This window comes from Mobula birostris, chromosome 2, assembly GCF_030028105.1.
Source record: "Mobula birostris isolate sMobBir1 chromosome 2, sMobBir1.hap1, whole genome shotgun sequence".
Taxonomy (NCBI): domain Eukaryota; kingdom Metazoa; phylum Chordata; class Chondrichthyes; order Myliobatiformes; family Myliobatidae; genus Mobula; species Mobula birostris.
Genome location: NC_092371.1, coordinates 86,619,205 through 86,647,025, shown reverse-complemented (window position 1 = coordinate 86,647,025; position 27,821 = coordinate 86,619,205). Strand labels below are relative to the sequence as shown.

The 27,821-nt window shown below is 46.0% G+C and overlaps 1 protein-coding gene across 1 annotated transcript in view; it reads right to left on the bottom strand.

Annotated features, from left to right (window-relative positions):
• rims4 (regulating synaptic membrane exocytosis 4) overlaps positions 1-16,923 on the bottom strand; it is a 234,906-nt gene extending 217,983 nt beyond the window's left edge. The window contains exon 1 of the mRNA XM_072244541.1: positions 16,613-16,923. Coding sequence (XP_072100642.1) covers positions 16,613-16,640 — 28 coding nt within the window. The 5' untranslated portion in view covers positions 16,641-16,923. The remainder of the gene's footprint in view (positions 1-16,612) is intronic.
• Between the last annotated feature and the right edge of the window lie 10,898 nt (positions 16,924-27,821).

The following is a 27,821-nucleotide window of genomic DNA, read 5'->3' as shown; positions in this document are numbered from 1 at the left end:
TGGCAGCTCATTCCGTACTCCCACCACTCTCTGTGTGAAGAAGCCCCCCCTAATGTTCCCTTTAAACTTTTCCCCCCTCACCCTGAACCCATGTCCTCTGGTTTTTTTCTCCCCTTGCCTCAGTGGAAAAAGCCTGCTTGCATTCACTCTATCTATACCCATCATAATTTTATATACCTCTATCAAATCTCCCCTCATTCTTCTACGCTCCAGGGAATAAAGTCCTAACCTATTCAACCTTTCTCTGTAACTGAGTTTCTCAAGTCCCGGCAACATCCTTATAAACCTTCTCTGCACTCTTTCAACCTTATTTATACCCTTCCTGTAATTTGGTGACCAAAACTGAACACAATACTCCAGATTCAGCCTCACCAATGCCTTATACAACCTCATCATAACATTCCAGCTCTTATACTCAATACTTTGATTAATAAAGGCGAATGTACCAAAAGCTCTCTTTACGACCCTATCTACCTGTGACGACACTTTTAGGGAATTTTGTATCTGTATTCCCAGATCCCTCTGTTCCACTGCACTCCTCAGTGCCTTACCATTAACCCTGTATGTTCTACGTTGGTTTGTCCTTCCAATGTGCAATACCTCACACTTGTCAGTATTAAACTCCATCTGCCATTTTTCAGCCCATTTTTCCAGCTGGTCCAAGTCCCTCTGCAGGCTCTGAAAACCTTCCTCACTGCCTACTACACCTCCAATCTTTGTATCATCAGCAAACTTGCTGATCTAATTTACCACATTATCATCCAGATCATTGATATAGATGACAAATAACAATGGACCCAGCACTGATCCCTGTGGCACACCACTAGTCACAGGCCTCCACTCAGAGAAGCAATTCTCTACCACCACTCTCTGGCTTCTTCCATCGAGCCAATGTCTAATCCAATTTACCACCTCTCCATGTACACCTAGCGACTGAATTTTCCTAACTAACCTCCCATGCGGGACCTTGTCAAAGGCCTTACTGAAGTCCATGTAGACAATATCCACTGCCTTCCCTTCATCCACTTTCCTGGTAACCTCCTCGAAAAACTCCAACAGATTGGTCAAACATGACCTACCACGCACAAAGCCATGTTGACTCTCCCTAATAAGCCCCTGTCTATCCAAATGCTTGTAGATTCTGTCTCTTAGTACTCCCTCCAATAACTTACCTACTACTGACGTTAAACTCACCTGTCTATAATTTCCCGGATTACTTTTCGATCCTTTTTTAAACAACGGAACAACATGAGCCACTCTCCAATCCTCCGGCACTTCACCCGTAGACAGCAACATTTTAAATATTTCTGCCAGGGCCCCCGCAATTTCAACACTAGTCTCCTTCAAGGTCCGAGGGAACACACTGTCAGGTCCTGGGGATTTATCCACTTTAATTTTCCTCAAGACAGCAAGCACCTCCTCCTTTTCAATCTGTACAGTTTCCATGGTCTCACTACTTGATTCCCTCAATTCCATAGATTTCATGCCAGCTTCCTTAGTAAATACAGACGCAAAAAACCTATTTAAGATCTCCCCCATTTCCTTTGGTTCCGCACAAAGCCAACCACTCTGATCTTCAAGAGGACCAATTTTATCCCTTACGATCCTTTTGCTCTTAATATACTTGTAAAAGCTCTTTGGATTATCCTTCACTTTGACTGCCAAGGCAACCTCATGTCTTCTTTTTGCCCTCCTGATTTCTTTCTTAAGTATTTTCTTGCACTTCTTACACTCCTCAAGCACCTGATTTACCCCCTGCTTCCTATACATTTCATACAACTCCCTCTTCTTCTTTATCAGAGTTGCAACATCCCTTGAGAACCAAGGTTCCTTATTCCTATTCAATTTGCCTTTAATCCTGACAGGAACATACAAACTCTGCACTCTCAAAATTTCCCCTTTGAGGGCTTCCCACCTACCAATCACATCTTTGCCAGAGAACAACCTGTCCCAATCCACGCTTTTTAGATCCTTTCTCATTTCTTCAAATTTGGCCTTCTTCCAGTTCAGAACCTCAACCCTAGGACCAGATCTATCCTTGTCCATGATCAAATTGAAACTAATGGTGTTATGATCACTGGAACCAAAGTGCTCCCCTACACAGACTTCTGTCACTTGCCCTAATTCGTTTCCTAACAGGAGATCCAATATTGCATCCCCTCTAGTTGGTCCCTCTATATACTGATTTAGAAAACTTTCCTGAACACATTTTACAAACTCTAAACCATCTAGACCCCTAACAGTATGTGAGTCCCAATCAATGTATGGAAAATTAAAATCCCCTACCACCACAACTTTATGTTTCCTGCAGTTGCCTGCTATCTCTCTGCAGATTTGCTCTTCCAAGTCTCATTGACTATTGGGTGGTCTGTAATACAATCCCACTAATGTGGCCATACCTTTCCTGTTTCTCAGCTCCACCCATAAGGACTCAGTAGACAAGCCCTCTAATCTGTCCTGCCTGAGCACTGCTGTAATATGATAGAGTCTTTTAAGAGACTCCTGGATAGGTACATGGAGCTTAGAAAAATAGAGGGCTATGGGTAACCCCAGGTAAGTTCTGAAGCATTGTGGGCAAAAGGGCCTGTATTGTGCTGTAGGTTTTCTATGTTTCTATCAGAAAATCAGGGTTCAATTCCCGCCACCGTCGTCTTCTGCTTAAACCCATCACTTCTACTGGATCACAGTTTGCTGACAGCAGCTCAGCAGACAGCTCTGTCCTGGGCCGATAGTTAATCAGCCTTGTGGCTTCCACTTTCACCACATGACTTCGAAGTGAAGATCCTTCCTCGCTCAGGGGTAAGGTCTCAGAACTTCTATTGGCATTTCTGCAGATTTGGGATTTTATAGTTGGGTATCCAACCCTTCTCCTTAAACACCCAGCATTGGGACCATTCATGGTCGATGGGTGTCCAACCCTTCACCTTACACACCTGGCATTGGGACCATTCATGGTCGATGGGTGTCCAACCCTTCTCCTTACACACCTGGCATTGGGACCATTCATGGTCGATGGGTGTCCAACCCTTCACCTTACACACCTGGCATTGGGACCATTCATGGTCGATGGGTGTCCAACCCTTCTCCTTACGCACCCAGCTTTGGGACCATTCATGGCAATCTGCCACCGTCTGTCATGATGAAATGCTGGAGCAGACTCAATGGGCCGAAAGGCCAAATTCTGTTGCTATGTTTTATTGGATGAGAAATTAAATTTAATCAGAACTTATCTGCTTTTGCATTCAGTCTGAGAGATCTTGCACATAGCACTGAAATTCTGAATGAATGCACCCTGTGGAAGATTGACTCTGTCTGTCAATAGCAACACAGCAAAACCATTCATGAACGTTTCCTTGACATGGTATTTCTGAAGGTGCATTCACGATGCTGCAGCAGATTTCAGTCACAACAATAACTGACCCCTCACTCTGATACTCCAGGTAAAGTCATTTCATCAATGAATGCATCACACACTCTCTACACTTTGTGAAAACAGTGATGTGTTTCCAACACTTCCACTGACTCATCGCACAGGAGGGTAACTATTCAATGCAGCAATCTCGTGCTGGCAATCCCACTGGACTCATTCACCAGCTCTTGGCCCTTTTCACCCTGAGGTAATTTGTTTTTGGATATTTCTGCTTCTTCTGAAAATTACTACATTTGTTTCCAACACCATTTCAGGCAGAATGTTCGAGATCACAACAGCTTGCAGCGTTTTCCTCATCTGGCCTGTCTAATTAATTTAAATTATGTTTATAATCAGTGGCCACTTTATCAGGTACCTCATGTACTCTACTCCCCGTAATTAATCAGCTGCTGCAGCCCATCCACTTCAAAGTTCCATGTGTAGTGCGATCTCCACTGTTGTAATGCGTGGTTATGTGCGTTACTGTCATCTTCCTACCAGTTTGAACCAGTCTGGCCATTGTCCTCTGACCACTCTCATTAGCAAGGTGTTTTCACCCACAGAACTGCCCCTCATTGGAATTTGTTTTGTTTTTTTTTCCACCATTCTCTATAAACTCGAGAGACTGTTGTGCATGAAAATCCCAGGAGATCAGCAGTTTCTGAGATACTCAAACCACCCCGTCTAGCACCAACAATCATTCCAGAGCCAAAGACACTGAGATCAAATTTCTTCCCCATTCTGATGTTTGGTTTAAATAACAACTGAACCTCTTGGCCATGTCTGCATGCCCATCCTCCAACTCACCCACCCATCCCTAAACTCCACACTCCACCTGCCCTCGCTCCCCTCCAACTCTCCCCCACTGCCCCCGGCAGTCCCCGCACCCAAATCTCCCCCCCCCGGCCGTCCTTGCACCCCCCAACTCTCCCCCAGGCCGTCCTCGTGCCCCCAACCCCCAACTCCCCCTCCCCAGCCGTCCTTGCGCCCAACTCTACCCCCGGCCATCCTCGCACCCAACTCTCCCCCCCCCCGGCCGTCCTCACACCCCCCCAACTCTCCCCCCCCGGCCGTCCTCGTGCCCTCCAACTCTCTCCACCCCCCCAGCTGTCCTCGCGCCCCCAACCCCCCCCCCCTCCCTGGCCATCCTCGCGCCCCCCCCCCCACCTCTACCCCCAGCCGTCCTCGCGCCCTCGAACCCTCTCCCCCCCCCCAGCCGTCCTCACGCCCCCAACTCTCCCCCCGGCCGTCCTCGCGCCCCCCCAACTCTCCCCCAGCCATCCTCGCGCCCCAACTCTCCCCCAGCCATCCTCATGCCCCCCCAACTCTCCCCCAGCCGTCCTCGCGCCTCCTAACTCTCCCCCAGCCGCCCTCGCGCCCCCCCTAACTCTCTCCCCCAGCTGTCCTCATGACCTCCAACTCGCCTTCAAGTACATTTAACTATTAGTCAACCATACACATGCATACAGCTGAACAAAACAGCTTTGATACATCCCACACGTACGAGGTGAAGATATTTAGCACAGCCCGATACGTTCCATGCCAAAAGGGTGGCAATGTCATGGGAGTGTACACAATTGCACTACAGCACCAGCTGCAGGATTGGGATTTAAATCCCACCACCTTGTGTAGGGAGCTTGTACGTTCTCCCCATGACTATATCAGCTTCACCCAGGTGCTCCGGTTTCTTCCCACATTCCCGAGACGTACAGGTTAGGGTTAGTGTGTTGTGGGCCTGATGCATTTAATGCCAGAAGCATGGTGACACTTGTGGGCTGCCCCCAGCACATCCTCACTGATTTCACTGTATGCTTCCATGTACTTGTGACAAATGAAGCTAATCTCTGCAACATTGCAATGTTTTGTGCCAGTCATTCCAACGTTCGATAATAACCCTCAATCCTTCCTACTAAATTCTAGCATTTACTGATTCAGCCCACTCCATCAAACACCCTGTGAAATACCATGCACTCTCCTTGTAACACGGATATCTTTTGACTTTCAACAGGTTCCTATTCTGTAGGGAATTGAGGGATGAGAGGACAGTGCACAGGGTAAATATGAGGAAGTAGATCAGCTGTGATCTTGATGAATGATGGAACAGTCTCGAAGGGCCAAGTAGACTAATTCTGTATTTATTCCCATGTTAAGGTATTTCCCAAGACAGACAAACCATTAATGTTCAAATGACAATAGTAAAGGCATCCGTTAGTCTTGCGAGACCATGGATCTGCGCCTGGAAAGTCTTCACTCTCCAGGGCGCAGGCCTGGGCAAGGTTGTATGGAAGACCAGCAGTTGCCCATGCTGCAAGTCTCCCCTCTCCACGACACCGATGTTGTCCAGGGGAAGGGCATTATGATCCATACAGCTTGGCACCAGAGTCGTCGCAGAGCAATGTGTGATTAAGTGCCTTGCTCAAGGACACACACGTTACCTCGGCTGGGGCTCGAACTCACGACCTTCAGGTCACTAGTCCAATGCCTTAACCACTTGGCCACATGCAAATGACAATAAAGTATGCAAATACAAAAGAAATAATCATAATATACAAATAAGCAATTAATGGCAGACATGAGATGAAGAGTTGTGGCCATTACAGAGACTTGGATGTCCCAGGGGCAGGAATGGGGGCTGGGTGTGCCAGGCTTTGGATGCTTCATAAAGAACAAGGAGGGAGGTGGGGGGTGGCATTGCTAATTAGGGAGAGTGTCATGGCTGCAGAAAAGGAGAAAGTCATGGAGGGATTGTCTATTGAGCCAGTGTGGGTGGAAGTCAGAAACAGGAAAGGGGAAAAACTCTGTTTTTTTTTAATAGTGCCCCCCCCCCAATAGTAACAGAGACATCACGAAGTAGATGGGGAGGCAGATTCTGGAACGGTGCAATAATAATATGATTGTTGTGATGGGAGATTTGATGTGACTGGCATCTCCTTAGCGCAAGGGGTTTAGATGGGGTGGTTCGTTAAGTGTGTTCAGGAAGGTTTCCTGACGCAATATGTAGATAAGCCAACTAGAGGAGAGACTGTCCTTGATTTGGTATTGGGAAATGAACCTGGTCATGTGGGAGATCTCACAGTGGGAGAGCATTTTGGAGGTAGTGATCGTAACTCTATCTCCTTTACCATAGTGCTGGAGAGGGATGGGAGCAGACAATTTGGGAAAACATTTAATTGAGCTAAGGGGAAATATGATGCTATTAGGCAGAAACTTGGAAGCATAAATTGGGAGATGTTCTCAGGGAAACGTACGGCAGAAATGTGGCAAATGTTCAGCGAACATTTGCATGGTGTTTACATAGGTACGTTCCAAAGATGCAGGGAAAGGATGGTAGGGTAAAAGAACCATGGTGTACAAAGGATGTGGAAAATCTTGTTATGAAGAAAAGATAAACTTATGAAAGGTTCAAAAAACTAAGTACTGTTAGAGCTCTAGTAAATTACAAGGTTGCCAGGAAAGAGCTTAAGGATGAAATTAGGAGAACGAGAAGAGGCCATGAGAAGGCCTTGTGAGAAGGATTAAGGAAAACTGCAAGGCATTCTACAAGTATGTGAAAAGCAAGAAGATGAGCTGTGTGAGAATAGGACCAATCAGGTGCGATCATGAAAACATGTGCATGGAGTCAGAGGAGGTATCGGAGGTATTTAAAGAATACTTTGCTTCAGTATTCCCCAGGGAAAAAGACCTTGGCAATTGTGGGAATGACTTACAGCAGACTGAAACGCTTGAGCATATGGACATTAAGAAAGAGGATGTGCTGGAGCTTTTGAAAAGCATTAAGTTACATAAGTCGCCGCGACCGGACAAGATATACCCAAGGCTACTGTGGGAAGCAAGGGAGGAGAATACTGAGCCTCTTGTGATACTCTTTGCATCATCAATGGGGACAGAAGTACCAAAGGATTGGAAGGTTGCAAATGTTGTTCCCTTGTTAAAGAAATAGAGTAGAGATAACCCAGGAAATTATAGTCTAGTGAGTCTGACTTCAGTAGTGGCCAAGTTGTTGGAGAAGATCCTGAGGGGCAGGATTTATGAGCGTTTGGAGAGACATAATCTGATTGGGGATAATCAGCATGGCTTTGTCAAGGGCAGATTGTGCCTTACAAACCTGATTGAATTCTTTGCGGATGTAACAACACATTGATGAAGGTAGAGCAGTGGATGTAGTGTATATGGATTTCAGTAAGGTATTGATAAGGTTCCCTATGCAAGATTCCTTCAGAAAGTAAAGAGGCATGGGATCCAAGGAGATCTTTCTTTGTGGGTCCAGAACTGGCTTGTCCTCAGAAGGCAAAGCGTGGTTGTAGATGGTTCGTATTTTGCATGGAGGTTGGTGACCAGTGGCGTTCCACAGGGATCTGTTCTGGGACCCCTCCTCTTTGAGATTTTTATAAATGACCTGGATGAGGAAGTGGAGGGATCAGTTAGTAAGTTTGCTAATGGCACAAAAGTTGTGGGTGTTGTAGATAGTGTGGAGCGCTGTCAGAGGTTACAGTGGGACACCAATAGGATGCAAAACTGGGCTGAGAAGTGGCAGATGGAGTTCATTCCAGATAAGCATGAAGCGGTTCATTTCAGGAGGTCAAATTTGAAGACAGAATATAATATAATGGCATTCATCAACTGTGGGATTGAGTTCAAGAGCCGTGATTAATGTTACAACTATACAACACCTTGGTCAAACCTCACTTGGAGTAACTGTATCCAGTTTGGGTCACCTCACCACTGGAAGGATGTGCACTATAGAGAGAGTGCAAAGGATATTGCCTGGATTGGACAGCATGCCTCATGAGAAAAGGTTGAGTCAGCTTGGCCTTTTCTCCTGGAGCAACTGAGGATGAGAGGTGGCAGGATAGAGGTGTATAAGATGATGAGAGGCTTTGATCATGTGGATAGCAAGAAGTTTTTCCCCCCCAGGGCTGAAATGGCTAACGCAAGGGGGCATAGTTTAAAAGTGCTTGGAAGTAGGTACAGAAGGGATGTCAGGATAAGATTTTCACACAGTGAGTGGTGGGTGCGTGGAATGCACTGCAGCGACAGCGGTGGAGGCGGATACAACAGGGTCTTTTAAAAGACTTTTAGATAGGGACATGGAGCTTAGAGAAATAGAGGGCTACGCGGTAAGGAAATACTGTAATGTGATAGGTTGTGGGAACAGGTCAGTGATGGGACAAGTGAAGTTGAGTGAAGTTATTCGCTCTGGCTCGAGAGCCTGATGGTTGAGGGGTAATAACTGATCCTGAACCCAATGGTGAGAGTCCTGAGGCTCCTGTACCTCTTTCCTGATGGCAGCAATCAAAGGGTGTCCTGGACAGTTGGGGGGGGGGGGGGGGATCTCTGATGATTTATGCTGCTTTTCCAAAATGCCGATGATTGTCGAAGTACTGTAACTCTTCCTGTAACACGGATAGATTTCAAACCACACTTAACACTGGGACGTCCCCGATCTCTCTCCATAACACTGTCACGTATACTCAACATTGCACTACATCCCTAACAGTATAGCTCAGAAGAACTAACACCACAAACATAATATTTAAAGCCGTACAACATAACTATTATTGTGCAATCCACACAGTTCCCTCATTCATTTCTGATATATCCCACACTAGTAGGTATCAGAGCAAGACAGCAACAGAGAGGTACTGGGACAGGGAATGCTAACGGGGAAATCAGAAACAGACACCAGTAACCATGGAACAGGAGAGAAGACAAACGATGCTCAGTTTATGAAGATACATTTTGGAACAGAAAGTAATTGTATCACAGTACTGTCTTCCATTTATTAATAAACCAGAGGGGTTTAGAGATCTCAGAATGGTGTAGGACTAGAAAGGGTTATGGACTTGTGACTTGCATCACTGTCTGATACGGAGGGGCCAATGCACAGGATGGGAAAAAGCTGCAGAGGGTTGTAAACTCTGCCAGCTCCAGAATGGGCACTGCCCCCCCCCCACATTGAGGACACCTTCCAAGGACGATGCATCAAAAGCGCAGTCCCTGTCAATAGGACCATCGGCACCCTGGATTTATGCCCTCTCCTCATTGCTACCATCAAGGAGGTGGTACAGGAGCCTGAAGACAGACACTAAAAATTTCCTCGAACAGCTTCTTCCTGTCCAATATCAAATTTCTGACTGGACATGAACATTTCCTCAGTATTTTCCCCTCTTTTTGCATTACTTACTTAATTTATTTTTATATATACTTATTGCAATGCATAATAAAATATAAAGTGCAATGTACTGCCACTGCAAAGCAACACATTTCATGACACATACTGGTGATATTAAATCAGATTCTGAATTGTGCCCCAAATATTATAAATGGGAAATATTTTAACATAGGAATAGATACAAAATTAGTCCACTTGGCCCTTCGAGACTGTTCCATCATTCATCAAGATCACAGCTGATCTACTTCCTCAAAATTACCCTCTGCACTGTCCCCTCATCCCTCATTTCCCTTCATAACAGGAATCTGTTCAAAATCAAAAGTATATACGTCACCACATACAATGCTAACATTCATTTTCCTGTGAGCATTCACAGGAAATCAGAGTGAACATAATATCACACCCAACAGGACAAGCAAATGACCAGTGTGCAAATAAACAATAAACTAAGCAAAAGAAAGAAAGAAAGAAACAATAATAATAAATAAATAAGCAATAAATATCGAGAAAACGAGGTGAAGAGTTCTTTAGAGTGAGTCCTTAGGTTGTGGGCACAGTTCAGTGATGGGGTGAATGAAATTGAGTGAAGTTATTCCCACTGATTCAAGAGCCTGAGAGCTGAAGGGTAATAACTGTTCCTGAACCTGGTGGTGTGGGTCATGAGGCTCCTGTACTTCCTTCCTGATGACAGCAGCAAGAAGAGAGCATAGCCTGGATGGTGGGGGTCTTTATGATGCTGATGATTGTAAGGTAACAACTATTCCTGAACCTGGTGTTGTGGAACCTAAGGCTTGTGTACTTCCTGTTGGATGGTAGTAGCATCTGAGGTGTGTTGACCTCTGTTTTGACTGAATTCAGTGACCAAGTCCCCAGAGTGCTTTGCATTCAAGAATTCACACATTCTACATTAGGGAAAACCTCCCCACGACAGTCAGAAACTTCCTGTGACTGGAACCTCAGGAGATACGCCTTCCGGGCACCTAGTCTCTTGAGCCTTGAGGACTTTGTCCTCTCCATGACATTTTCTACACTCTGGAATAGGGGTTCCCAACCATTTTTATGCCATGGACCATTAAGCAAGGGGTCCGTGGAACCTCTGCAACTCTATAGACGGCATAGAAACTTCAAGTGGCAAACTAACCATTTCTGGATCCAGCCTTGTGAACCTTTCCTACATCAAGTACATCCTTCAAGGCAAGGACACCAAAGCTGTTCCTAACACTTCAGGTGTGATCTCAATGTCCTGCATAATTACCTAAAGACAGCACTGTACTCATGCACTCAAATCCTCTTGTGATAAATACTAACACATCATTTTCCTTCCTAATCACATGAATTTGGCTTTCAATAACTTCTGGTCAAAGACACCTCAGTTCCTTTGAACATAAATGTTACAATCTCACCAGACCCGAGCATGTGATGATAAATTCAACTTGAATCTCATCATTTTAAAAATACTTTTTTTTGTTAGTATTCACATTTTTCCACATTATATTTCATCTGCCACATTGTGACCCCCACATACTCAGCTTGTGTGTATCCCCTGAAACTTCCATATATCCACCTCCCCACTCAATCCATCAGCAGATTGAGAAATGCAATATTTGCCCCCCCCCAACTAAATCACTGCCGTAGATTGTGGAATTTTTGGGACTCAAGCACCGGTTTCTGTGGTACTCCACTAGTCACAATCTGAGAAGGATCTATTCCCAAACTTTGATTTCTGTTCAATACCCAGTTCTCAAAGCACACTAGCATTTCCTCCCCAACTTCATGAGTGTTAATGCTGCCAACTAATTCCTGTGTATGACTTTATAGACAGCCTTTGGAAAAATCCAAATTCACCACATCTTTGTCTACCACATCCTCAAAATAATTCCAATAGATTAGTCAAACATGAATAAATCTTCATTAATCCATACTTACTTCTGCTTAATCCTATCAATTTTTCCCAAGGTATTTTTATCCTTCATTATAGATTTTACCCCCCACTGAAATGAAGCTAACAGGTCAGGAGTTCACTGTTTGGTCTCTCCTTCCAGTCTAAGATCGTGGGATCACACTTTCTGCCCTCCAATCCAGAGGGACAATTCCAGTATATGTAGATATTCACAACATCCATTAACTCCAAAGCCATCTGAGATGTAGATCATCATGTCCTTGGGATTTATCAGACTCACCAATTTATCTCCTTACTAACACTCAATTCCCTCAGTTCATTTCCCTGGCTTGCTAGAATTTTTGGCAGGTTTTATTGTATCTTGAGAAAGTAAAACCAGGTACATTGAACAGCCAAATGGTATTAATCTCATAGACTGACGGCAGAGAGTTATTAAAGAACCTGGACAACTGGTGGCCAATTACCATCAGACCTATGTTTCTGAGACTCTTGACAAATATAGCAAAATGTCTCAGTGAGTCAGTTAGAATCAAGAGCAGATGGAAGAGATTTCTGATTAACACATTCCAGTGCAATGAAAACTGAAAAACACCACAGGGTCAAAGAGGCCAGAGAGAGATCAGGCAGTACAGGCCCTTCGGCGCACAATGTCATGCCAACCTTTTACCCTACTCTAACCCTTCCCTCCCACATTCCCCTCCATTTTTCATTCATCCATGTGGCTATCTAAGAGTTCTTAAATGTCCCTAATGTATCTGCCTCTACCACCTCCCCTGGCAGGGTGTTTCACATATCGACCTCTCTGTGTAAAAAAAACCCTACCTCTGACACCCACTCCATACTTTCCTCCAATCACCTTAAAATTATTCCTCTTTGTATTAGCCATTTCCATCCTGAGAAAAAAAACCTCTTGTGCCTGTCCACTCAATCTTTGCCTCTTATCATCTAGTACATATCTATCAAGTCACATCTCATTCTCATCTCCAAAGAGAAAAACCCTAGCTCACTCAACCTATCCTCACAAGACATGCTCTCCAATCCAGACAGCATCCTGGTAAATCTCCCCTGCACCCTCATCCTTCCTATAATGAGACGACCAGAACTGAAAATACCCCAAGTGTGGTCTAACCAGGGCTTTATAGAGCTGCAACATTACCTCATGGCTCTTGAACTCAGTCCCCAGACTAGTGAAGGCCATCACACCATATGCCTTCTTAACCACCCTAACAACTTGCAGGGATCTATGTACTGGTTTAATTGTTCTTTCCTTATTCTCCATTATAAAATTTCCTGTCTCTGTAAGGAGACTTTCTTTGCCCTCTCTACTTAACCTTTTCTCCATGCCCACAGAAGCTGTAGTGGGTGTTGCAAAACTAGAACTCTGCCTGACCCCACCAGCTTGCTATTTTTATTTACATATCGATGGGGTATGAACATCACTCTCATTAACAGAATACATTGCCCACACCCAGCTTCCTTGAACTAGGGAGGCAGTGAAGAGTCATTGGTCAGTGTAGAGTCACATCCAAAACAGGAGCAAGGATGGTAGCTCCCACATTCAAAGGTCTGTGATGGACCAGATAGGATGTTACAGGCATACCAACTGGTCACCCCCATTACAGGAAGGATGTGGAAACAGTACAGAAGAGGGTTAGCAGGATGCTGCCTGGAGGGGATGAGCTGTAAGGAGAAGTTGGACAAAGCTGAGTTGTTTTCTTGGGACCTGACAGAGCTATATAAAAAAATCATAGTGAGAGGCGTAGATAGGGTGGGCAGTCAGAACCTCTTTTCCCAAGGTAGAAATATCAATTATACAAGCATATACATTTCTGATGAGCAGGGGAAAGTTTAAAGGAGATGTAGGGTGGGGGGGCATCTTATTTTTAAACACAGTGCCTGTGTGCCTAAAAACAACTGCTAGGGCAGTGACGGAAGCAGCTGTGATAATGGGTTTTAGACAGAAACGTGAGCTGCAGACTCAGGCAGCTCCTTCATGGTTAATAGCCACCTCAGCATCAAGGACATCTTCAAAAGGCAAACCCCATCACTCAGAACATGTTCTCCTCTGAATGGACACATTCCCACCTCACTACTTTTGTGTGTGCTTTTTGCACTACTTACTTAATTTAACCTTTTTAATACATATAGACTTCTTACTGCAGTTCAGTTTTCATTATGTATTGAAATGTACTGCTGCCACATTTCACAACATATGCTGGTGATATTAAACCTGATTCTGATATTTTATTACAATTCATCGTACATCTTATGCATTGCATTGTACTGCTGCTGGAAAACAACACATTTCAGTCAGTGATCAGAAGAGCATGCAGAAAAGATTTAGTTCAACTTGACTGTTCAGTTCAGATGCTGTGGGCTGAAGGACCTGATCCTGCATTGTCCTACAATTACAGACTACATTCAGTCCTTCATACCTCATTGCATGGTCATGTCCTACAATTACAGACTACATTCAGTCCCCCATACCTCATTGCATGGTCATGTCCTACAATTACGGACTACATTCAGTCCCTCATACCTCATTGCATGGTCATGTCCTACAATTACAGTCTACATTCAGTCCCCCATACCTGGTCCATGTCCTACAATTACAGACTACATCCAGTCCCTCATACCTCATTGCATGGTCATGTCCTACAATTACAGACTACATTCAGTCCCTCATACCTGGTCCATGTCCTACAATTACAGACCATATTCAGTGTCCCTCATACCTGGTCCATATCCTACAATTATAGACTACATTCAGTCCCTCATACCTGGTCCATGTCCTACAATTACAGGCTACATTCAGTCCCTCATACCTTGTCATGTCCTACAATTACAGGCTACATTCAGTCCCTCATACCTGCACCACCATTCAATGCAGCAACCTCAGCACCTCATTCCTGCACAAATCCTATTTCCCGGATACCTTAGGTATCCAATGATGCACACAGTTGGTTCCAAACCCTTGGTGCAGATTTGCCACTCCTCTGGCTGAAATCCCCCATTTTAAGTTCTGAATGGTAGACCTCTTACACTCAGACTGTCACCTCCTGCTTTTAGATTTCCAACACTGGCATCCACCCCATCAAGCCCAGTAACATATTCAGGGTGCTTTGTTAACACCACCTTCCTGTTTTCTACACTCTAGAGAAAATTAGAGACAGGAGAGACTGCAGATTCTGCAGGAATACACAATCTGCTGGAGAAACTTAGCGGGTCCAGCAACCATCAGCAGGTCAGGAGGACACTACTCTGTCGGCTGAGTTCCTTCACCACATAGTACACTGCTCCAATCAGAATCAGCTCCGTGGGGTTAGAATCTGTGCGTCCAGAGCAGGGGCTGCACACCCGGTAACTTCACCAACGGGTTATGGGAGCCACCCTGCCACGGTGACACATTGGGAGGGGCAGATGGTCTGGATGGAGGGGAATCAGCTGGTGGGTGGTGTAAAGGTAGAGAGGCATCAGGGTGGGGTGGGATGGGGGTAGGTAGTTTACTCTCCTCGCTCCAAAACATTTCCTGGGACCCTGTCAGTCAGCTTCGGGGGTACCAAGTACTTCGAAGGAGACAAGTGGGAAGTATGGGGGGGGGGGTGATGGAAAGAGAGGATGATGGGGCGAAAGGGAGAAACGGGGTGCTGGAGAGGGGGCGGGATGGGCCCATCCACCATAACGGGACGCAATTCACCGGATCAGACGAGGGTGCAGTTCCGCGTCTCAGGGTCGGCAGTCTCTCTCTCCCCCTCCCACGCAACCCCTTACCGACCGTCCTCACTCTGCCCAGCCCGGAATAACTTTATCAAAGCTAGACACACATCTCAGTCACTCGCTGTCTGAACACCGCCCCGGCGGAGGGAGTGCGGACTCCCGGATCAAGCGAGGTGTGAGAGCCGCTTCCGAGAAGCACATCTGAGTGCCCCCCACCCTCCCTCTCCTTCTGTCCTCACCCCTCTCGTTTCACGCACTCGCTCTGACACCGTTCCTGGCACTCTGACTCCTTCACAGTCTCCCCCTCGTTCGTCTCTCTCTATAATTTCGTGAACGAATTCTCCCTCCTGCTCCGTATCGATAGATTCCCTTCCCTCCCCCATCCGATCCTCCACTCTCTCCCCTCGACACTCTCGCCTTCTCTCCAGCCCATGTCCTACTCTCCCCCCTTCAGACTGACCCTGCATCCCTCTCTCCTCGCCTCTCCCCGACATCTCCCGCCACTTCTTTCTCCAACAGCCCTGACACGGACACTTTCTCTTCCCTGACACGGACACTCTCCCTCTCCGCGCTCCTCTCTTTCCCCTTTCTATGAAACCCCTCTTTCTTCTTCCTCTCTGTGATCCCCTTCCCTGCGACCCCCCCACTTCAATCTCCCCTTTCCTCTCTGTGATCCCCTTCCCTGCGACCCCCCCCCACTTCAATCTCCCCTTTCGTGACCCCCTCACTTCACTCTCCCCTCTCAGCTACCCCCCACTTCACTCTCCCCTCTATGACCCCCTCACTTCACTCTCCCGTGACAGCACCACTCTCCCCCGTGACCCCCCCACTTCACTCTCCCGTGACCCCCCCACTTCACTCTCCCCTCCCTGTGATCCCCCTCATTTCACTCTCCCGTGACAGCACCTCACTTCACTCTCCCCTGTGACCCCCCCACTTCACTCTCCCCTCTCTGTGATCCCCCTCACTTCACTCTCCCCTGTGACCCCCCCACTTCACTCTCCCCTCCCTGTGATCCCCCTCATTTCACTCTCCCGTGACAGCACCTCACTTCACTCTCCCCTGTGACCCCCCCACTTCACTCTCCCCTCTCTGTGACCCCCCCCCACTTCACTCTCCCCTCTCTGTGACACCCCCTCACCACTCTCCCCTCTCTGTAACCCCCTCACTTCACTCTCCCCTCTCTCTGAACCCCCTCACTTCACTCTCCCCTGTGACCCCCTCACTTCACTCTCCCCCTCTCTCTGAACACCCCTCACTTCACTCTCCCCTCTGTGACACCCCCTCACTTCACTGTCCTCTCTGTCTGTGACCCCCCCTCACTTCACTCTCCCCTCTCTCTGAACCCCCCCCCCCCGCCTTTAATCGACCCCTCCTCTCTCTCTCCCACCCTGGCCGCGACCCCTGCACCTACCGGCGTCGTCCTCGTCGAACGAGTTCATGCAGGGGAAGTAGATGGCGAGCGCTTCGAACGAGGCGGACAGGCTGATGCGGCTCTGCGACCTCTGGATGTTGAAGGCTCCCGGCGCCAGGTCGGTGGCGGCCGGCGTCTTCGCCACTCTCGGGGGCGCATTTTTCACCCGTAGCACAGCTCGCGGCGTCTTGGCAGCTGTTGGGGGGTCAGGGAGCGCCGAGAAACGTCTGCCTGCCGAGAGCCGGTGGCCAGGGGTCGCGCCGAGCTGAGCTGAGCGAGGGCGGGGTCGCTGCTTCTCTCCCTCTCCCGACTCTACCTGTCCTCATAGACCGTCACATCCCCGACTCGGCATACACCTCCCGGTGCTCACTCTCGCATTGATGGGACGAGGACGGGCGGGCGGGCGGGCGGGCGGGCGGGCAGGGAAGGAGGGGCGGCTGGGGGTGGGATCCGCCGGCAGCTGACGTTCGAGCCGCCAATCGCCGGCCGGCGGTCGGGGGAAGCGGGACTGGAGAGGTGGGAGTCACTCGGTGAGGGACCGCCTCTTCTCAGCGACACCCAGTCCATGGTGTAACCGGACGCCCTACACCTGCCATGCGTGTATGGATCCTTATGTGTGTGCGAGCGTTTGTGTGGGTCCTTGTGTATGTGTGTACAAGTATGTACATGATTGTGAGTGCGCGTACCAGTGCACGCGTGTTTTGTGTGCGTGTAGTCCTGTTATATGTGTGAGAGTGTGCATCACCACAAAGGCAGCAGACTGGAATTGGAGTCTGGTCCAGTATCAATGTCCTCTCAGGACAAATTTCTGGCCTGTCCTCTCCTCTGGACAAAGTCCTGTCCTGGGTCAGTCTCCCAGAACAGCGTTCAGTCAGGGGACAGTGTCCAATCCCAGGACATAATGTCTAGCCCTGGGTCACCTCTCCTCTCTCAAGTCAGTGCCGTAGCTTGGGGCAATGTCCAGTCCTGGGTCAGTCTCCTCTTCCGGGTCAGTGTCCCGGCTTAGGATAATGTCCAGTCTCCTCTCCCAATGCAACATCCAGTCCTGGGTCAGTCTCCTCTCCCAGGTCAGTGTCCAGTCTTGGGTTGGTTTCTCCTGTGTCACATTCCTGATCACCCAGCTTCTGGTCACACTATACCATTTTCAATAGATGCAATATTTTGACCACCAGCCCAACACCACTCCCAACACAAGCACCCCACAACAAGTCCTAAAGGACCCAGCACCAAACTCAACAGAACCGTTCCACAGTGAGCCAAATAGGACAGCACCTCTCCCAACACAAGTACCCCACAGTGAGCCAAATAGGACAGCACCTCTCCCAACACAAGTACCCCACAGTGAGCCAAATAGGACAGCACCTCTCCCAACAGAAGCACCCCACAGTGAGCCAAATAGGACAGCACCTCTCCCAACACGTACCCCACAGTGAGCCAAATAGGACAGCACCTCTCCCAACACAAGTACCCCACAGTGAGCCAAATAGGACAGCACCTCTCCCAACACAAGCACCCCACATGGAGCTAAAATGGCACCACTTCCAACAGAAGCATTCAGAGAAGTTATCAGAGCCTCCTGAGAAACTGATATCTTTACAACAGCTGAGAGAGCCTGGACTGTCATATAACATGGAGAGGGGTGGGTGGAGACCCTGAATGAGCCTGTACTGTCATACAACATGGAGAAGGGTGGGTGGAGACCCTGAGTGAGCCTGTACTGTCATACAACATGGAGAGGGGTGGGTGGAGACCCTGAGAGAGCCTGTACTGTCATACAACATGGAGAGGGGTGGGTGGAGACCCTGAGCAAAGGTGGAAGCGCTGAACAGCTCCACTCCACTCTAACAAGCTCCAGCTTCCCCATCCATTCTCCTCACCCTCTCCAGTCCAAAGACAGGCAGGTTGGTAGGTTAACTGCCCATTGTAAGTTACCCCTAGTGTGGAGGTGAGGGGTAGAGTCATGGGGGAATAGGGGAGAATAAAAGTCTCTGAATGTCCACTCTATCATCTTAGATTCAAAGTTCAAAGTAAATTTATTAACAAAGTACATATATATATAGCCATGAGATTAGTTTTCTCGTGGGCATACTCAGCAAATCCAAGAAGCATAACGGAATCAATAAAAGACTGCACCCAACAGGACAGACAAACAACCAATGTGCAAAAGACAACAAACTCTGCAAATATGAGAGAAAAGAAATAATAATAATAAATAAATGAATAAGCAATGAATATCGAGAACATGAGATGAAGAGTCCTTGAATATGAATCCATAGGTTGTGGAAACAGTTCAGTCAAGGTGCAAGTGAAGTTAAGTGAAGTTATTCTTCTGGTTCAACAGCCTGATGGTTGAGGGTTAGTAACTGTTCCTGAACCTGTTGGTGTGAGTCCTGAGGCTCCTGTACCTTCTTCCTGATGGCAGCAGTGAGAAGAGAGCTTGTCCTGGATGGTGGGGGTCCCTGATGATGGATGCTGCTTTCCAGCAACAGCATTTCATGTAGATGTGCTCAATGGTGGGGAGGACCAGGCCATATTCACTACTTTTTGTAGTATTTTCCGTTCAAAAGCATTGGTGTTTCCATACCAGGCTGTGATGCAGCCAGTCAATGTACTCTCCACTACACATCTATAGAAGATTGTCAAAGTTTTAGATGTCATATCGAATCTTCACAAACTCCTGAGGAAGTAGAGACACTGCTGAGCTTTCTTCCTCATTGCAGATACATGCTGGACCCAGGACAGGTCCTCTGAAATGATAATACTGAGGAGTTTAAGGTTGCTGAACCTCTCCACCTTTGATGCCACGGTGAGGTGTGGCTCATGGGCCTCCAGTTTCCTCCTCCTGAAGTCGAGAGTCAACTGCTTGATCGAGCTGACATTAAGCGAGAGTTTCTTTTTGTTGTGGCACCATTCGGCCAGATTTTCAATTTTGTTCCTATTACCTCCTACAAAGCGAAACCCAATAGCATAAATGGCAGCGATGCTTCACTACCAGATGAACTCAATGCCTTCTATGCCGGCTTTGAAAGGGAGAATATAACTACAGCTGTGAAGATCCCTCCTGCACCTGATGCCCTGTGATCTCTGTCTTAGAGGCCGATGTTAGGCTGTCTTTAAAGAGAGTGAACCCTCGCAAGGCAGAAGATCCAAATGGAGAACCTGGTAAGGCTCTGAAAATCTGTGCCAACCAACTGGTGGGAGTATTCAAGGACATTTTCAACCTCTCAGTGCTATGCGTGGAAGTTTCCACTTGCTTCAAAAAGGCAACAATTATACCAGTACCTAAGAAGAATAATGTGAGCAGCCTTAATGACTATTGCCTGGTAGCACTTACATCAACAGTGATGAAATGCTTTGAGAGGTTGATCATGACTAGACTGAATTCCTGCTTCAGCAAGGACCTGGACCCATTGCAGTTTGCCTATTGCCACAATAGGTCAACGGCAGATGCAATCTCAATGGCTCTTCACACGGCCTAAGACCACCTGGACAACACAAACACGTATGTCAGGATGCTGTTCATCAACTGTAGCTCAGCAGTTCATACCATCATTCCCCAATCCTGATTGAGAAGTTACAGAACCTGAGCTTTTGTACCTTCCTCTGTAATTTTATCCTCAACTTCCTAATCGGAAGACCACAATCTGCATGGATTGGAGATAACATCTCTTCCTCACTGATGATCAACACCAGTGCACCTCAGGGGTTTGTGTTTAGCCCACTGCTCTACTCTCTATATACCAACGACTACAGGGCTAGGCATAGCTCAAATACCATCTACAAATTTGCTGATGATACAACTATTGTTGTTAGAATCTCAGATGATGATGAGAGGGTGTACGGGAGTGAGATATGCCAAATAGGGGAATGGTGTCATAGCAACAACCTGGCACCCAACCTCAGTAAGACGAAAGAGCTGATTGTGGACTTCAGGAAGGGTAAGAAGAAGGACACATGCCAATCCTCATAGAGGGATCAGAAGTGGAGATCCTGGGTGTCAAGATTTCTGAGGACCAACCTGTTCCCAACATATCAATCCAGTTATAAAGAAGGGAAGACAGTGACTATACTTCATTAGGAGTTTGAAGAGATTTGGTTTGTCAATAAATACACTCAAAAACTTCTATAAATGTATTGTGGAGAGCATTCTGATAGACTACATCACTGTCTGGTATGGGGGTGGGGGGAGGCTACCGCACAGGACCAAAAGAAGCTACAGAGGGTTGTAAATCTAGTCAGCTCCATCTTGGGAACTAGCCTACAAAGTACCCAGGACATCTTCAGGGAGCGGTGTCTCAGAAAGGCAGAGTCCATTATTAAGGACCTCTGGCACCCAGGGCATGCACTTTCCTCACTGTTACCATCAGGTAGGAGGTACAGAAGCCTGAGGGCACACACTCAGTGATTCAGGAACAGCTTCTTCCCCTCTGCCATCCAATTCCTAAATTGACATTGAACCCTTGAACGTTACCTTACTTTTTTAATGTATATTATTTCTGTTTTTTGCATGATTTTTATCTATTCAATATACACATACTGTAGTGAATTTACTTAATAATTATTATTTTTCTTCTATTTTATGTATTGCATTGAACTGCTGCTGCTAAATTAACAAATTTCATGGCACATGCTAGTGATAATAAGCCTGATTCTGATATACTGATTCGTCACCACCTTTGATTTGGTGTCATCAGTAAACTTGAATATAGCGTTTGAGCTGTGCGTAGCCTCACAGTCATAAGTGTAAAGCGAGTAGAGCAGGGGGCTAAGCACACAGTCCCATGTTCCACCTGGGCTGATGGAGATTGTGGAGGAGATGTTGTTACCAATGCAAACTGCCTGGGGTCTGCAAGTGAGGACACTGAGAATCCAATTGCACAAAGAGGTATTGAAATCAAGGTTTTGAAGCTTAGTTACTAGTTTTGAGTGGATGATAAGCTGTAGTCAAAAAAGAGCATCCTGAAGTATGCATTTTTGCTGTACAGATGTTTCAGGGTTGAGTAAAGAGCCAAGGAGATGATGGCATTTGCTCTGGACTTGTTGCTCCAGTAGGCGAATTGGAGTGGATCCAAGTCACTTCTCACGCAGGAGTTGACATGTTTCATTACCAGCCTTTCAAAACACTTCATCACTGTGGATGTCAGTGCTACTGGATAATAGTCATTGAGACCGGTTACTATGTTCTTCTTAAGCACCTATATAATTGAAGCGTGCAGAGTGATATGCACGGCCACTAAATGTATATTCATTGTCTTCTGTTACTATAGCCCATCCACTTCAAGATTCAAAGTGTTGTACATTCAGAGATGCTCCTCTGCACCCCACTGTTGTAATGTGTGGTTATTTGGGTTACTGTCGCTTTCCTATCAGCTTGAACCAGTCTGGCCATTCTCCTCTGACCTCTTTCATTAACAAGGCAGTTTCAACCACAGAACTGCCTCTCACTGAATGTTTTTTTTTATTTTCGCACCATTCTCTGTAAACTCTAGAGACTGTTGTGCCTAAAGATCCCAGGAGGTCAGCAGTTTCTGAGATACTCAAACCACCCAGTCTGGCAAGTTACTTAGATCATATGTCTTCCCCATTCTGATGTTTAGTCTGAATAACAGCTGAACCTTTTGACCATGTCTGCATGCTTTTATGCATTGAGTTGCTGCCACACGACTGGATGATTAGATGTTTGCATTAACAGACAGGTGTACAGGTGTACCTAATAAAGTGCCCATTAGGTGTAGATTGAGTGGACGGCCAGAAGTGTTTTCCCAGGGCGGGATGGCTAATACACGGGGGCATAACTTCAAGGTGATTGGAGGAAAATATAGGCAGGAAGTCGGAGGTAAGTTTTTAACACAAAGTGGTGGGTGCGTGGAATGCTGTGCCAGTGGTGGTGGTAAAGACAGATACATTAGGGACAATTAAAAGACTCTTAGATAGTCACATGGATGAAAGGAAAATAGAAGGCTATGCAGGAGGGGAGGATTAGAGTGATCTTAGAGTAGATCGTAGAGCATTACAGCACAGAAACAGGCCTTTCAACCCATCTAGTCCATGCTGAACAGCTCCGCCTAGTCCCATTGACACTCACCTGGACCATAGCCCTCCATAACTCTCTCATCCATGTACTTCTCCAAACTTCTCTTTTGCAATTGAACCTGAACCCACCAGTTCCACTGGCAGTTCATTCCACACTCGCACCACCCTCTGAGAGAAGTTCCTCCTCAGGTTTCCCTTAAGTGATTCACCCTTAACCTATGACCTCTAGTTCTAGTCTCACCAAAGCTCAGTGGATAGAAGTTAAAATGTTGGCACATCACTAGGGACCAAAGAGCCTGTTCTCTGCTGTACATCCTCTGTGCAAAGGAGTTGCCTCTTTTAAATCTCTTCCCTCTTATCTTGTACCTGGTCTTGGACTCTCCAACCCTGGGGCAAGGACTGTGACTGTCCACTTGATCCATGCCCCTCATGACTTTATAAACTTCTATGAAGTCACCCAGCATTCTCCTACACTCCAGGAAATAAAGCTTCAGTGTGGCAAATCTTTCCCCACAACTCAGGCTCCCTTGTCAAGGTCGCACCCCCATGAGGCTATATTGTAGATGTTTCCAATTGTGGGAGAGTCTAAAACCAGAAGGCACAGCCTTAGGATAGAAGGACACCCCTTTAAAAAAAAGATGAGGAGGAAGTTCTTTAGCCAGGTGGTAGTAAATCTGTGGAATTCATTGCCACGGACAGCTGCGGAGGCCAAATCATTAAGCATATTTAAAGCAGAGGTACAGAGGCTCCTGATTAGTCAGGGTGTCACAGGTTACAGGGAGAAGGTAGGGGAATGGGGTTGGGAGGGAACATGAATCAGCCATAAAACATAGGAGCAGAATTAGGCCATTCAGCCCATCGAGTCTGCTCTGCCATTCCATCATGGCTAATCCCAGATCCCACTCAACCCCATACACCTGCCTTCTAGCCATATCCTTTGATGCCTTGACTGAGCAGGAAACTGTCAACTTCCACCTTAAATATACCCATGGACTTGGCCTCCACCACGGTCTGTGACAGAGAATTCCACAGATTCACTACTCTCTGGATAAAAAAAAATACTCCTTACCTCTGTTCTAAAAGGTTGCCTGTCAATTTTGAGGCTGTGTCCTGTAGTTCTGGATACCCCCACCACAGGAAACATCCTCTCCACATCCACCCTATCTAGCCTTTTCAACATTCGGTAGGTTTCACTGAGATCCCCCGCATTCTTCTAAATTCCACTGAGTACAGGCCCAAACTGCCAAACGCTCTTCATATGTTAGCCCCTTCATTCCCAGAATCATCCTCATGAACCTCCTCTGAACTCTCTCCAATGACGACATGTCCTTTCTGAGATATGAGGCCCAAAACTGTTGACAATACTCCGTGCAGCCTGACTAGTGCCTTATAAAGGCTCAGCATTATCTCCTTGCTTTTATATTTTACTCCTCTTGAATAAATGCCAACATTGCATTTGCCTTGTTTACCACACACTCAACCTGTAGATGAACCTTCTGGTAGACTTGCACGAAGACTCCTAAGTCCCTCTGCACCTCTGATGTTTGAACCTTCTCCCCATTTAGATAATAGTCCACACTGTTGTTCCTTTTACCAAAATGCATTATCGTACATTTCCCAACACTGTATTCCATCTGCCACTTTTTTTTGGCCATTCTTCCAATTTGTCCCTGATGGAATGGTGGAGCAGACTTGATGGGCTGAATAGCCTAATTCTGCTCCCATGTCTATGGTCTTATCTAAAGACCATAGGATCATTGGCCACTGTTAATTGTTCCTCGTCTGTCAGGGAGTGGAGTATTCCAAGGGCAGTGGTGAGGAGGGTGAAGCACATGCGAATGTAGTGAGAATTAAGAATAGAGTTAAAATGTGAGATCAGTATGAATGGGTGATTAGTGGTCAGCACAGATGTAATGGGACAATGGGCTTGTTCCATAGCCGTATCTTTCTTTGAGAAGATTTAATTATGGGAGGCAGTTGATCCTTGAACACAAGGGATTGCCTGAAGACTGATTTATATCGCGTGTTGGTGTTTAAATGCAGACAAGTTACAAGCTAAAAACTGTCTGTATCTACTAAGGTTGAATAACTTTCCCTGGTCATCAGTAAATCTAAATACTTTGCTTGCAATATAATTGATCAATGTTACTGGCTGAGTAGCTGGTTCCTTCTCTGTGTCCCTTCTAGCTTCCTGCCAGCAACTTATCACCAAGATAGGAAGCATGAGTCACATCTGCTAAGATACACACATGATTGTCTTGACACCCCTAACAGAAATATCACCAAGAGCATCTGCCTGTAATTCAATCTATCAGGAGGGGGGGAGATGTGTTTCTCTCTACAGCTGAGCAAAGAAATTATTCAATTTTAAACATCAAAGATGCCTTAAATGCAACATAAGTACATAGAAATCACAGCAGGAGCAGGCAGGCTGATCCTTCGAGCCAGCTACCACCTTCTATGCAAAGCTCAAAGTAGATGTTATCATCAAAGTACGTCACCAAACTCTACCCTGAGATTCACTGTCTTGCAGGCATTCACAGTAGAACAAAGAAAGGCAATAGAATCAATGAAAAACTACAGAGACTGTTAAATTGTGTAAATACAAAAAGAAACAAGTAATAGTAAATATGTACATACATATATAAAACTGAGAATGTGAGTGGTAGAGACTTGAACGTGAGTTCGAAGTGGTGGATACAACCCAGTCGATCACTGACACAACTCTCCCCACCACTGAGCACATCTACAAGCAGTGCTGCCACAAGAAAGCAGCCTCCATCATCCAAGAGGCTCATCATCCAGGCCATGCTTTCTCCTTGCCACCACCGTTAGGAAGAAGTTACAGGAGTCTTTGGGCCCCACACCACCATGTTCAGGAACAGTTATTACCCTACAACCACCAGGTTCCTGAACCAACGTGGGTAACTTCATTCACCCCAGCACTGGATTGATTCTACAACCTACTGACTCATTTTCAAGGACTCAACAACTCATGTTCTCCATATTATTTACTTTTTAATTGCATAACTTGTCATCTTTGGCATCATTGGTTGTCAGTCTTTGACTATGTATAGTTTTTCATAAATGCTATTGCATATCCTTATTTTCCAGTAAATGCCTGCAAGAAAATGAACTTTAGGGTCTCATATGGTAACATATGTGTACTTTGATAATAAATTTAGTTTGAACTTTGATTTTGTTCCAACCATCATCAACATCATGCCCGAATTCAGCCCCATCTTCATATTTCTCGAATCCTTTAATGTGTTGTTCTGTTTTGAATGACTCAATGAGTGTGCACTCTCAGTAGAGAGTTTCAAGGATCCACCAGCCTCTGAGTAAAGAAATTGTACTTCTGATTCCATAACCTTCAGTTCAAGCTTCCTCAGACAGGGCAAACCCACCTGTGAAGCTCTGAGAATTTTGTAACATCGTCTTGAATTGTTGCACTTGTGGAACTATTGGAGGTCCCTACTCAATTTCTCCTCCTGTGGCAAACATGCCATCTCTGGAAACACACCATCCTTCCCAGATGAATCTTTGATGTAACTCCCTCCGTTAACAAATACACTATTATTTTAGATAAAGAGACCAAATCTCTATATTCTCCAGATATGGTCTTGCCGTGAGCTATTTGGATTGGTATTGGAATGGGTTTATTATTGTCACATGTACCAAGATACAGTGATAAGCTTGTCTTGCGTAGTGTTCATACAGATCAGATCATTACACAGTGCCTTGAGCTAGAATAAGGTAAAACAATAACTACACAGAATAAAATGTAAAAGCTATAGAGAGAGTGCAGAGCAGGTAAATGATAAAGTACAAGATCATAACAAGGTAGATTGTGAGGCTAAGGCCTATCTTATCATACAAGACATTGTGATAACAGTGGGATAGGAGCTGTCCTGGAGCCTGGTGGTATGTGCTTTCAGGCTTTTGTATCTTCTGCCCAAGGAGAGTGTGGAGAGGAGAGTATATCTGGGGTAGGTGAGGTCTTTGATTATGCTGGCTGCTTTACTGAGGCAGAAATAAGCGTAGACTCATTCCCTGGAGGGGAAGCTGATTTCTGCGATGCGCTGAGCTGTGTCCACAACTCGCAGCTGCTCCTTACAGTTATGGAGAGAGCAGTTGCCATGCCGAGCCGTGATACTTCCCGATAGGATTCTTTCTATGGTGCATCGATAAAAATTGATAAGGGCCGATGGGGATGTGTCAAGATGCAGTTATAGATCTTCATTCCTGTACTCAAATCTTCTTACAATAAAAGGCCAAACCACCTTTCCCCTCATGAACACTTGATGCATTGCAGTATAGCCTTTTAATAATTTGTGAAAAGCATATCCAGGAATCTGAGGCTTTATAAGGCATTGGTCAGACACAGTTGGAGTATTGCGAGCAGCTTCGGTCCCTTTATCTATGAAAAAATGAGCTAACATTGGAGAGGATCCAGAGGAGGTTCACGAGAATGATCCCAGGAATGAAAGGGTTGACGTATGAGGAACATTTAATGGCTCTAAGCCTTTACTCAATCGAGTGAAGAGGATGTTTCTGATAGTGGGGGGTAGCGGGGGTGGGGGAGTCAGGAACCAAAGGGAACAGCCTCAGGATAAAGGGAAAACGATGAGAAGGAATTTCTTTAGCCAGAGGGTGGTGAATCTGTGGAATTCATTGGCACCGATGGCTGCATAGGACAAGTCATTGAGTATATTTAAAGCAAAGGTTGATAGGTTCTTGAGTAATAAGGGCATTAGTCTCTGGCTCTCACTCTATTTATGCCACTATCACTTCATTCATCTCTATCAAGTCTCCTCTCATCCTCCTTTGCTCCAAAGAGAAAAGCCCTAACTTGCTCAAAATTCAAAGTTCAAAGTAAATTTTATCATCAAGGTACATATGTACATGTCACCATATACAACCCTGAGATTTGCTTTCCTGTGGGCATACTCAGCAAATCTGTAGAATAGTAACCATAATAAGATCAATGAAAGATCAAACAGTGCAGAAGACAACAAACTGCAAATGCAAATATAAATAAATAACGAGAACGTGAGATAATAAGATGAAGAGTGAGATCATTGGTTGTGGGAAACATCTCAATGATGGGGCAAGTGAGTGTAGTTATTCCCTTTATTCAGGAGTCTGATGGTTGAGAGGTAGTAAGCATTCTAGA